This window comes from Dendrobates tinctorius, unplaced genomic scaffold (assembly GCF_039654945.1).
Source record: "Dendrobates tinctorius isolate UK_male_01 unplaced genomic scaffold, ASM3965494v1 ptg000020l, whole genome shotgun sequence".
Lineage (NCBI taxonomy): Eukaryota > Metazoa > Chordata > Amphibia > Anura > Dendrobatidae > Dendrobates > Dendrobates tinctorius.
This window is the reverse complement of record NW_027361688.1, coordinates 11,330,546-11,343,837: the sequence shown is the minus strand read 5'-3', so window position 1 is coordinate 11,343,837 and position 13,292 is coordinate 11,330,546. Positions and strand designations below refer to the sequence as shown.

The following is a 13,292-nucleotide window of genomic DNA, read 5'->3' as shown; positions in this document are numbered from 1 at the left end:
CACTTGCTGAAGCTAGGCATGGGTTGTGAGAAACCTTATGGACCTGTGGAGGACCAATGACCGTACTGCAGAGGAGCCAGACGAAGGCCCAAAAAGTACCGCCAGGAGGACACGCACTGCCCGGGCAGTGTGCGTCGTACTGAAAAGAACGCAGTCCCTCCTGGGCCGGCAACCCTACTAATGTCGACCAGAATCCGCGAGCAGACGCTGACCTGAAGGCCAGAGGACCTCTATACCTCAAGCCCGAGCTTGATAAGTACCGTTGCTGTGGCCAGGTAGCCTGATGAGAGCACGCCACGAAGGGAAAATTCGAGGTGGATGAAAGAGAGAATTTAGAGAGATGTAGACTGGACCCTTGACCTACAGGAAGTGTACCACAGCTGCTATAGAGTCTGAGGCGCCCTAGGAGTGGTGGAGAGCCTGAAAGGGAAGGCTACCAACTGAAAAGGAAAATGAACCCGTACGTTGCAAAAGCAGATATCTCCAAAGCCCTGAAGAAATCAGGACCTGGATAAGAGCTTCATGGAAAAATCATGCGATTCGCAGGAGGCAAATGCTGAACGAAGAAAAATTTCCACCTGAGAAAAAGGATGGTCTCCATCCTAGATCCCGGAAAGGCACGCTGAGGAAAAAGCGCTGAAGTACGACGAGGTTCAGCCTGAGGAAGGAAAGCGCTTGTCCTTCCGGTGACCTCCCCAATAATTAAGTGATTGGAGCTACCCGGAAGAAACGGGAAGCTGGTGAGGGACTTGTTTGGAGATAATTTCGCTTGTGAGATCGAAAGCCAAATGAACCCCTAGAAGGGAACGATGAGGCGAAAACCCATGTTTCCATGCAAGTGGAATTTTTTGGACAGTGAGGACGATCAAATCTTCTGACTGGTCCCCAGCAAGAATGCTCTGATGAGCAAGCTAGGCCACGTGTCTATAGAACTTTGCAACACGAGTGGAGACTAAGACAGGACACTATAAAGCGGCGGATGGTTTCAAGGTTGACCTTGCCAACTACTGTGCGAATTAGCCGTGGAATCTCAGAGGGATGCACTTCTGGGACAGGAAGGACCGTAGTAGTGGGAGACTTGGAACCGTAGGGTTCGTAGTCGCAGAAGTAGAGATATACTAAGGCGCCCTCTTGCTTGGAAACGGCTGAAGGCCGTTCTGTGAGAAAATGACGAGGCCTGAGAACAGGCCACTGAGAACCTGCGAAAGAGCCAAACACTGAAAACGTACTGAATAGAACCAGGGGATAATCTGGATCTCATCGCCGCGATGTAGGCTCAGGATGGCTATAAAGAGACAACTGATTGCTCCACTAAGGAGGTAGAACGGAGACTACTGGATGACTGAGATGCAAAGGGAGATAAATCCAGCACCCCGGGATGAGTGTGGATATGGACAAAAATAGTGTAGTTGGACTTAGAAAAGTGATTAGTCGAGTAAGGAAAGTTCAAGCAAAACATGGAGTATGATAACTGTAAGAAAAGTTGGCTCTAGGTAGATCAAATAGACACCAGAAGACAACTAGGCTGACGAAAGGCAGGTCAATTTGTATGACGATGTAAACGACCGAAACCATCCCAGACCCTCTGGAGCAGGGAGGGGATTACGGTGTGTAGACCTGCTAGCCTAAGTCTAAGACAAAACGCGCCTGAGGATAACAGTGAAAAGATACAATACTAGCCGAAGGAAGAAACGCGTTATCACCAGACTCATTCTTGGATCCAGGACTGGAACAGCTTTTTACCCCGGTCGATGCTTGCGCAGAGTTAGATCCCACTCCTGTGAGGTGGGATACTTTTTCCCGGTCACGGTCAGAAGACCCATGTCTGAGCTGCTGAAGGCTTTACTCGGCGTCTGTAAGAAAGAATAGGTAAGTTTCGACAGATAAGGAGCGTATGGTAGTTTTGTTGCTCGAAGTCCCCTAAAGCAGGCTAGAACTTATAAACTACTATTTGCCAAACATTAAAGATAGGCGGACTACACCGGCAGTAAAGATAACTTCTGGCAAAAACTCCTGTGGTGCAACTCACACTTAGGGTACAGAACATGCCGCAGTAAAACCGCGACCATCAGTACCTGACCCGAGAGAGTCTGACCCACCTGAAGGTGGAGTATCCAGATATGTTGCTACCAAGATCCGCACTGTGGGACAGAGATCCGTTCTGTTTGGACATGGTAGTGGTTACGTTCAACTGTTAAACCACAGATGTTATTGACAATGAACTATGTAGCCGAGAGGTGTCTTTGACTCACCTGAAAGCGACTTATAACCGCGGCTGTAGCCTGCTATGAGCAATAAATGCCGGCACCTCACCTCAAGTGGCTTTTAGACGGGAGCTTAGGTAAAGGCTTCTGACTCACCAGAAAACGGGACAGTATAGCCGGATCGGTATAGTTGATGGCCTCGGGTACGTTTGAGTTACCAGAGAGACGGCATGTATTGACTAAACATGTCTGATAGAGGACTATTCACGTGCTCAATAAGGGATAGAGTACTGCTGCAATAGAACACGAAGAACCTGAAGGCGAGAGTGTCTGACTCACCTGAATACGGTACAGAACACCAGTTCCACTGAAGCAGTCAACCCCAGACGCGTCTCCAGTAATACAACCGTTTGAACTACTGTACCTGGTAGGTGATGCCGCCGCGGGATCTCGGCTCCTGCTTGTCTGAAGCCTGGATAGCGGATATAGCCTAGCTGCCGGGGCAGTCTAGGCCTAGATACCTGACGACATTAGGCAGAATAACGGCTTATGTGTTGCGGTCTAGGCCGGAATACCTGATGGCATTAGGCCGAACAACTGCTTCTGGCTGCGGTCTAGGTCTGAAAACCTGGCGGCATTAGGCAGAATAACGGCTTCTGTGATGCGGTCTAGGTCTGGGTACCTGACGGCATTAGGCAGAATAACGGCTTCTGTGATGCGGTCTAGGTCTGGGTACCTGACGGCATTAGGCAGAATAACGGCTTCTGTGATGCGGTCTAGGTCTGAATACCTGACGGCATTAGGCAGAATAATGGCTTCTGTATTGCGGTATAGGACTGGGTACCTGACGGCATTAGGCAGAATAACGGCTTCTGTGATGCGGTCTAGGTCTGGGTACCTGACGGCATTAGGCAGAATAATGGCTTCTGTATTGCGGTATAGGACTGGGTACCTGACGACATTAGGCAGAATAACGGCTTCTGTGTTGCGGTCTAGGTCTGGATACCTGACGACATTAGGCAGAATAATGGCTTCACGCGTAGTAAGCCGTGCCACGAAGTCTGTAGTAAAGTAGATTCTGACCAGTCAATTCTTATGACTGTAGAACAGTAGGCCTGGGATCAGAAAGAGACTAAACACTACTCTCTGTTGTGTGCCACGGTTCCAACTTCTGGAACAGCGAGTTGTGGTCAGCTTCTCTATCCACTGAGCCACAGCAGACAATTGCCGGATAACACGGACTTCTATTCAGCTAGAAGTCCGTCCCAAACACTGGAGACGTGAAGAGAAAGATGCAGCACCCTGTTCTGCTTATAGCAGTATGAAGCCAGCGTCCGGAGGGGGCTGCAGAAAATTGAAGGGAGAGTGCCTGTGAGCCGTAGATATGGAGTTGCTATGACAGGACCCCAACGTCTTTATGTGAAGCAATGGCTGAGACTTGCTCTGCTGAAAATCAGGGCACCAATCCGTAATGGCCGAAAAACACAACAACCGTGTGACAAAATCAGATCTCCGACATACTGATGCACTAGAAACTGCGCGGCAGAAGATTACAATTATGCCAGTATTTGAGTACTATTACGTCAGTGACTGTACAGCTCTAGAGTACAGTTACTTCAGAGACCGTACGGCTCCAGAAAAACCTTCAAGTTAGTGACTGTACGGCTCCAGAGACTGTACGACCGGGTCAACTGGGGGCTCCTGGACGGTGGGAGAGGACCACAGTGGAGGAATAGGAGGAGAACGAAGTGGCCTAGAGTTAGACATGAGAACAATCCCACTAAGCGCTGCCAGAAGGTTAGGGGACAGGAGAGCAGAGGAGGGGGGGGGGGGGATCAGTCTGCAGTGCAGCTACTTACAGCAGATGTCCTGTATGAGACTTCATGGCTGTAGAGAGAGACAGGCAGGTCCCATAGCTGGATGCGGCTCCACTGTACCACAGCCGGAAAATAGCGTCTGCCAGAATACGCAGGGCAGAACGTGCGCGCTGTGAGGGCGGCCAGAGACCGGGAAGCCCACTCTCAGCTAAACGCGGGGCCCGGAGGAGCAATATGGCGGCGGCTCCCGTCCACAGTCTGATAGCGGGCGGAGCCTGACGCCACACAGGAAGAGGCGAGAGGAGAAACGGGCGGGAAAAGGCCCGCCCGAAGCCGAGAGGAAGGGGGGGCGGAGTCAGCGCTTCCACTAGGCCCAAATGAAGCCGGGACCTAGATTACAGCCGGCGGCCGCCGGAGCGGGAGACCGCGGAGGACATACAATAGTGCCAAACGGGTCCCCACAGTGGCGCCAGGGTGCTAAAAGTGGCGCAAACAAAGTGCCATGACGCCGCTTAGACAGGCTGTACGGGGCACAAAGAACAGGAAGCCTCTGTGTGCCTAAACCCCCTCTCTTCCCCAAAGGATCTGCAAGGCAGTGCTGAGGCCCCTGAAACCAGTCGGAAGGGTATGAACTGCGCCAGCCGCCCAAACTACTATCTCTTTGAATAAAGGGTTGGTTTTTTTTTTGTTTTTTGTTTTTTTTATTTTCCTTCTTTCTCCTTCTTATCCCGTTTTCTTCACCTCTTCAGTGACTGGGGAGAAAAGAGGGAAAGTACCTCCTCAATCACGAAAATCGGACGTCCAGAATCCATGTTGCGGGACGTCCGTGTCTCCTCGACCGACAGGCTCTGGTGGGCGAGTGGGTGGGAGACGTAGGCAGGACCAGGTATTCTTTCTCTTGTGGGATCACCTAAACACGCGCCTGTGTTAGGGATTTTGGGGTCCTGCCGTCCAGACATATGAGGATACGGGGTGGCAGTACACGCCGTACTCATAGTCTCTGTGTGGGAGTACAGTAGTGACTGTTCACACTGTATCCCTCCGGGAACCTGAAAGAAAACGACGCACATTGAGGTAGATAAGGGTCTAGTAAAAGACCCGTGTCCACCTCCTACTGACACTAAGCTAAACTGAGCATCCTACTTCCTGTCGGTGGGGTGTACACTGCGGAGGAGGAGCTAACTTTTTTATTTGCATAGTGTCAGCCTCCTAGTGGCAGCAGCATACACCCATGGTTTCTGTGTCCCCCAATAAGGCGATAGAGAAAAGAGGGAATGACAATGTCATTGTTGACGTGAAGAGCCAAGAAAGAATGGAAAGGGATGCAAGACTACCATCTTGTCCTGTTGGGAGGACAAAGAATGGAGCCCTCCAGGAAAGGGCAGTGAGCTGAAAATTATGACCATCAGAAACGTTGTCATCTTCTACAAAAGGAACTTCAGGAAGATATTGTCATGAGGCTCAAAGAGAGTGGAAGTTTTCTGCTGCCAGACTCCCTCCCCACCCTAAACAAATGGACCTCTCTCTTACTCCTCACATCACCCAACAGTCAAGAGGCCTCCATACACATTACCTGTTCAGCCATTCTCGCACAAGTTGGTGGGTTGTGTACATACAGTGCTGGGGCATTCTTAAGGGCCTGTCACACTAAGAGATATCGCTAGCAATATCGCTGTAACGTCACTGGTTTTGTGACGTAGCAGCGTTATTGCTAGCGATATCGCTATGTCTGATACTTACTTCCGACCGGTTCCCCCACTGTCTGTCGCTGATTGCGCGAGAACGTCCTGGACCGTTTCTCGTCGGGCGCTTCCTGCTGGGCTTCCTGTGGCGCCGACAAGCGACGCGTGGACGCGGGCGGGAGGACATCAGGATCGCCTTGTCTGACAGGCAAGTAGCGACCCCCACTATGTCGCTGGTGAGATCTCCCTGTGTGGCAGCTCACTATCGCTGGTCGGGATCGCTGGTGCATCGCTAAGTGTGACAGTACCTTAACAGCCACCGCTCACGTGACTGAAAGCAAGCGGATCCCTGGAGAAGATCATTTTCTCCCGCGAGACATGCTTTCAGTACAGCAGCTGAGCACCTTCCCTATTTCTGCAAACAGTGTTATCCCACCTGATAAGATTCTCTGTAAACAGTTCCAAGACCAAACCATTTCCTCCAGTTCCTAATTAGGCACATTTTCGGCTTTTTTCTTACATACGGTTTAAAGAGCTATAAAATGATATTTTCACTATCGGATAATCACATTTTTTTCATTATACGTGGGATCTAATTTAAACCTTATTTTCACACTATTGTTTTCTTAATCGATAGCATTAGGAAAATAAAGGACAGTTGTGTATGTGTTTCAAATTTTTTATGAACAGAAAACACCACTAAAATAATTTCTTATGTATCAGATATGGTCTTTTTTTCCCAAAGTGGGGAAAGGCTAGCGACAGCGAATTAGATAAGCGGCGACTTTTTTGTCATGCCCTTTTTTCTATTTCACACTTTGTGCTCCCTATAAGGTCATAAAAGTCCTTTGTTGGCACTTCAAAATGTACATATGGTACTTTTTTCTTGCAGATTTCCCCTGTAACTAGGGCTGGCATATTAAGCCCCAGTTACAGGGGGAATTCAGCCTCCTGGCTGGACAGCAGAGCTAGTCTGGGTCTAACATGATTCAGCTGCTCCTGCTCCCCTCCTTCATTCAGTGATTACATGGAGGAAAAGCTATCTGCCCTTCCCATATGTACAAAGCAAACAGAAAAGTAGAGGCAGTAATAAACCATCTCTGCCTATCTATGGAAAGAACTGCTGTCACACATCTTGTGCAACTGCTCTACTATGCAGTCAAGTTTTAGAGCATCAACGCAGAGTACAATGTGGACCACCCAGATGTATAAAAGTCTATGGGGGGGTCCCGGCAGAAATTATTCATTGTTGTGACCCTTTTTATCCAATCTCAATTAAATTGAAGGGATCAGTATGTTGTAAGTTAAAGTCCCTTACATCATATTACCAGGGTGACATTTCGGCTTATCGAGACTTACTTAATTTCTTTCTCGATTTGTTGCAGTTCTCTGCTCATCCTCCCGGACTCCCTCTTTACTGTTTTCAGCTCCATCTCGCAATGTGCAACCCTCTCTTTCTGGATATTTGTCTCAACCTGTTTTTCTTCCAAGGTCCTTGATAACGAGTCCAGTTTATTCTCATTGTAGAAAAGCTGGAAGAGCTGCAGCTTCGCTTTGCCGACACGGACTTGCTGCTGTAGGTCCTTGTACAGGTCTGCCTGCAGACGGCACATAATATTGCGCAAATCATTTAGGCAGATAAAAGTGAACCTTACTGAACTTTCCCTTAAAGAGGTATTACAAGGTGATGATTTATCACCAAGATATGACGACGCTTTTGACCATCGACCTGAAGAATAAGGCCGGGAATAGACAACGTCTTTAGAAAACAGACACACTGCATGGTCAAAAAAATCACATTCACGGGGTCTCTCTGGAATGGTTGCAACCACAACATGCATAGGGACCCCATTTACATACATTATCCTGCAAAATGACACCTTTGACGGTGGGATATGTGTCGTGCCCAAGTTGCAGTGGCCCAATCTAACGGGTCAGCATTGGGGCTGGAAAAGGGGACACAGTAATAAAAACGCTCTCACCAGTCTTCTAAGACAATGTCTGACCTTTTCACATGACTGGGGGCATAAATGAAGTCAGACACCTATCTGCAGCTCTCATCAAGCTTTTTACAAAAGGGGTCAAACACGGATTTATAGAGTAGCCACCTCCAATACAGGTCACTAAGGATGATCATCTTTTTCCCCTCATCTATGGCCATCACTCTCTAGACCAGTGTTTCCCAAACTCCAGTCCTCATGGACCCCACAGGTCATGTTTTCTGGATTTCCTTATTATTGCAAAGAGGGTGGAAGTATCATCAAGGCATCAGGAATTCTCTCACCTGTACAACTCTATGGAAATCCTGAAAACATGACCCGTGGGGTCCGTGAGGACAGGAGTTCGGGAAACACTGCTCTAGACTATATAACGTAGTCTTCGGAGACCCACCTCCTCCTTTTCTAGCTTGGCTTGCTTTCTCTCTACGGCTGCGTTCTTCTTCTTGTTGTAGCTGAACTGTGCATCTTCTTCCGCCTGTAACATCAGCTTTCTCTTCTGCTCGTACTGGTCTGCAAACTCTAAGGAATTGCTTATTTGCTCGAAGAGGTGCGTCCTCTCTTTAGGCTTCTTCATCGCGATAGACTCCACTTCTCCCTGACAATGTGTTAAAATAATCTATGAGCAAAGACTAAAAGGTACCCCTTTAAACTCATCTCATCATATATATCCTTACCTGAAAAACTAGACAATTTCTGGCCTTTACAATTATCCCAATTTTTTCCAGCTCCAAGACATATGCAGCACGTCCAACTGGCCGACTATTCAAGCAATAGTCTGACGCGTTCCCTAGAAACAAAATAATATAATAAAATTATTAAAAGATGGAGAAGAGGAAGAAGCCCAGTCTTGACCTGTTTAACCCCTTCTCGACATATGACGTACACTTACGTTATATGTCGGGAAGTGCTGATGCAGTACAAGAGGTAGGACAATTGCAGCTTCAAGTCCCCAAAGGGGACTATTAAATATATAAATAAAGCTATTAAACATAAGAAAAAAAAACAAAAAGCCAAATCATCCCCTTTTGCCCTATTAAAAATAAAGCAATTAAAGAAATACATGCACATATTTGGTATCGCCGTGTTCAGAAAAGTTTGATTAATCAAAATACAGAATAAACTCAATCGGTTCATGGCGTAACAAGAAAAAAAAACTGAAACACCAGAATTATGGATTTTTTGGCAATAAGACGTGGCAAAACATCGTATCTACTCCCCAATTTTATCAGTAAAAAACATCAGCTCAGGAAGCAAAAAATGAGCCCCATATCCTGAAAAAAAAAGTGTTATGGGTCTCTGAAAATAGCGACATAAGCAAAAAATTTGATTTTTTCACCCTTCCGAATGGATTTTCTTAAATTAAAAACAACCTGGACTTGTTTGGTATCTGCGTACACATCATGACCAGGGGAATCATATTGCCAGGTCAGTTTTACCATATAGTGAACACTGTAAATGAAAAAAAAAAAAATAAATAAATAATATTGTGGAATTGCACTTTTTTGCAATTTCAACGCACTTGGAAGTTTTTTTTTTTTCTTGCTTTCCAGTGCATCACATGATAAAATGAATGATGTCATTCAAAAGTACAACTTGTCCCACAAAAAAAAAAAAAAAAAAAAACCAAGCCCTCATACAGCCATATTGACAGAAAAAAAAAAAAAAAAATCATGGCTCTTGGAAGAAGGGGAGGAAAAAAAAACAGAAAATCGCCTGGTCAGGGATTACATTAAATGCGTTGCCCTCAGAACAGGTATCAACATCAGATCAGTGGATGGATAGTTTTGCCCTAAGCGGTTATTTTTGCTTCCACTCATGTGTCCTTCATACCTGCAATGATCCTGGAGAAGGTCTTCTCCTTGCCATCGTCCTCGCAGTACACCAGGTGCACGCTGGCAGTGGAGGACACAGGTTTCCCCATGTTGGCTCCGTGGATGAGCTCTCGGGTGCTCTTCACCCTCAAGTTGGCCGTTCTTTCCCCAATCACAAAACTTATGGCGTCCATTAAGTTGGATTTTCCTGAATTGACCAAATACAGTTTATTACTTCAGCTCAAACAGACACTAAAACGAAATACCGCCTACTGGACTTCTGCTGCTTCTTTGCATGCCCGGTCTCCTCACTACCTCTCCGCCACGAAGAGTCATCTCCTGCCGAAAGAGGATGCGAGGAGACCGGTGGATGACACCGGCAGTAGTGCGAGGCGGAGGAGGCTCCAGTAGGTATTTGTCCTTACATTTAAGACACCCATCAGGTCGTCTTTAAATATATGCAGTGGACAGCCCTTAAAACCGTACCATCTCTGACAGCGGCATATAAATAGTGCTATTGCCTGGCATAATAGTTTCAGCACCTCCCCGCGACTCCGCTTGGGTCGCCATGACAGCCAGTGGCTTAATGAAGGACCCTGTGCATGCCATCTTAGTCCTCCTATTTTCCCCAAATAATATTTTTCATACTACACAGTGTATATCATGTTTTTTTCTTTATTTCAAACCTTTTTTATTTTTTCATATTATGTTTTTTGTTTTAAATATTTTTTTCTAACTTTTTATATATATTTTCAATCTACTGGTTTCACTATATATAATATATTTATTTTTTTATACAGCATTTTTAAAAAACTTTTCCTATATATTTTTCAGCCTTATAGATATATATTTGTGAAACCTTTTTATTTTTCATACCATCTGAAATTTATCAAAGTTAAATTAAAAAAAAACAAAAAAAAAAAAACAAAACTATTTTTCAGACTATAAGATGCACCCCAAATTTTCCGAAGGAAAATGGGGGAAAAAAATTAATGCGTTCAATGGGGGGGGGGGGGGGGGGGGGTCTTACAGTCCTGAATTCAGCTTACCCTGGGAGGGGATCAGCAGCACTGATAGAGCAGAGTAACAGGGGGGTGTTTGGTGGTCCGGCGATGATATGGCCCAGACTGGTGCGGCAGGTTCTGAATATTCATTTCTCTTAAGCATCGGCACACGTGACCGCCGGCAGCAGCAGGAAGCCGGTGGCTGACACTGCGCGCTACTGAAGAGGAATGAATACTCACTGCTCTCCGCGATGAATAGTCCCGGTGAGTATTCTGGCAGATGTGCTCGGCTTGTGAGCAGCGCATGACGGAGCACGACTCTGCGAGGGAGCGGAGGAACGTAAGTGTAATGGTTTTTTTTGTTTTTTTTTAATCTTTTCTGATGGGGTCATGCATACTAGGAATGGGATGGGCCAATCATACCAGGATGCCAAAAAGAAATGAATATTCATTGCCCTCTATGCCCATGGGCGTGGAATGCAGTGAATATTCATTTCTCTTTAGCAGTGGGCACAGGAGTTAGCTGCAGTAGCCGACTCCTGCCCTTCTGACCCGCTGCTCCGCTGAAGCCGCTCCCCCACCTCCCTACCATAGCCGGTACATCTGGACCATAAGACACATTCTCCATTTTCCTCTGCATTTTGAGAGGAAAAAAGTGCATCTTATAGTCCGAAAAATACAGTAGGTGTGTATGTGTTTAAAATTACATATACTGTGAAAAAATAAAGTTTGAAAAAAAAAGTTAAAAAAGTAAAAAATATGAGAAAAACTTTGAAAAAAAAGATTTATTTAACCCCTGAATGACCACCAATAAATCTTGTTACTGACCAGAGGTATAAGAGAATATGCATCCCCATACAGGTAACAATCCAGCAGCTGTCGCTGTCCACTATAGCTGACAACTTGCTGCGTAACCAATGATCAGTGTTGGCACCGTCCATATCTGTTTAACCCCTTAGTTGCTGCTGTCAAAAGTGACTGCATCAAATAGATAAAGTTAATAGATTGTGGGGGCTTCCGCTTTAATCTAGTCAAAACTTTTAGATGATTGTGTGGTCCTGATGTTTGCCATGGCAATTCATGGCCAAATAGCGGCCTTAGAGTCTCCCGGCTACGGCGGCCGGTACAGAAATTAGCGACACTTAGGTAGTGAGAAAAAAAAAACCTTTTTCATTGCTGCTATACCACTTTGCATTAGTTCCTGAAAATCACCTCAAGGGTTAATAAACTACCTGACAGCAGTTTTCAATGTGTGGAGGGGTGCCGCTTTCAAAATGGTAATCACTTTGTTTTCTTGTTTGTTTTTTTGGGGGGGTCCAATTTATAGGACCCTCAAAGTCACTTCAAACCTGGATCGGGTCCCTCAGAAAAAATAAGTTTTGTATATTTCCTTGAAGAAAAAAAAAAAAAAAAAAATCGCTGCTGCATTTTAAAACCTTTTAAAAGGCTAATACAAAATAAAAAAGCATTTTACAAATGGTGATGTAAAGCAGACATGAGGGAAAGGTTATTAATGTTTTTCTGTGGTGCGATTATCTGGATTAAAGGGATAATCAAAGTTTCAAAATTGCAATTTTTTTTTTTTAATATTCTTGTCAAATTTCTGTTTTTTTGTCTTTAAATAACCACAAAACATATCGACCTAACTTTACCATTATCATAAAGTGTCATAAAAAAAAGTCTCAAAATCACTGGGGTTTGCTGAAGAATTCTAGAGTTATTACCGCAAAGTATAATTTTATATATGTGTGTGTGTGTGTGTGTGTGTGTGTGTGTGTGTGTGTGTGTGTGTGTGTGTGTGTGTGTGTGTGTGTGTGTGTGTGTAGAAAAATATAAAAAAAAATTCAGAAAAGTGAAAATAAAAAACTTTAATATATAAAAGTAAAAAGGTTTTGAAAAAAAAAAAAACCTGTATAAAGAAAAGTTTAACTGTCCGCTTTCTTTTCACAGAATAACAGTAAATTAAAGAAAAAAGAAAAATTAAAACAAACATTTATTATCGCCGTGTCCAATCTATGAGATAGAAAATGAATTAAGACGTCATAAAAACAATCTAAATGGCAGAATTGCTGTTTTTTCCCCCAACACGTCCTGTGGTCCTCATAATAACGCATAAAAAAAAAATTAAAAAATAATAAAACAACCTCACACCCTCCGATGGAAAAATAAAAGTTGACAAACTTTTTCTTTTTTTTGGAAAATTTCTGAACTTTTTCCTTCTACCAAAATAATAAATAACGAAGCCCCTAGAGAAGCTCACTGACAGGAATACAAGATGGCGCCCAGAGACAGAAGATGAGGCTGTGGCGCCGCCGCCAGAGGGCGCTAGACGGGGGAGACCGTTACCTGAACCGTTAGGACCGATTATACAATTGAACCTTTTGAAGGGCCCTATGATCTGCCGGCCCCGCCATGACTTAAAGTCCTCTAGTACGAGGAGGTGGAGGAAGCCCATGGCTGTGAACGGCGCCGGTGACAGAGAGAAAGAGCCAGAGCTTCTTCCCGCCAAAGCGCCGCTGACAACGGTGACGTCAGGCGTCTTCTTCATCCACAGCGCGCATGCGTCACCACAGCTACCGGAAGTCCCCTCAACTCCTAGCAACCGAGTTTTGGTTTCTAAGGAAACGTGATGCTTGCTGATTGAAAAGGGAAAAGGCGACATGTACAAGCAGGAGCGGGCAGAGGCCGCCGGGCTGCAGAGGAGGAGGAATGCCGAGCAGCAGAGGCAGAGCCGGGTGTTTGACACCAGAGTCAGGACCATTGGGGTGAGGAAG

General features: G+C 45.5%; 1 protein-coding gene across 3 annotated transcripts in view; it reads right to left on the bottom strand.

The window, feature by feature from the left end:
* The window catches only part of SMC1B (structural maintenance of chromosomes 1B), an 88,353-nt gene extending 75,074 nt beyond the window's left edge, over positions 1-13,279 (bottom strand). For all 3 annotated transcript variants that reach the window (XM_073567663.1, XM_073567664.1, XM_073567665.1), the window contains exons 1-5: positions 12,865-13,279; positions 9,534-9,722; positions 8,378-8,490; positions 8,095-8,298; positions 7,063-7,301 (exon numbers count right to left, since the gene is read on the bottom strand). In XM_073567663.1, the coding sequence (XP_073423764.1) occupies positions 7,063-7,301; positions 8,095-8,298; positions 8,378-8,490; positions 9,534-9,722; positions 12,865-13,279 (1,160 nt within the window). The remainder of the gene's footprint in view (positions 1-7,062; positions 7,302-8,094; positions 8,299-8,377; positions 8,491-9,533; positions 9,723-12,864) is intronic.
* Between the last annotated feature and the right edge of the window lie 13 nt (positions 13,280-13,292).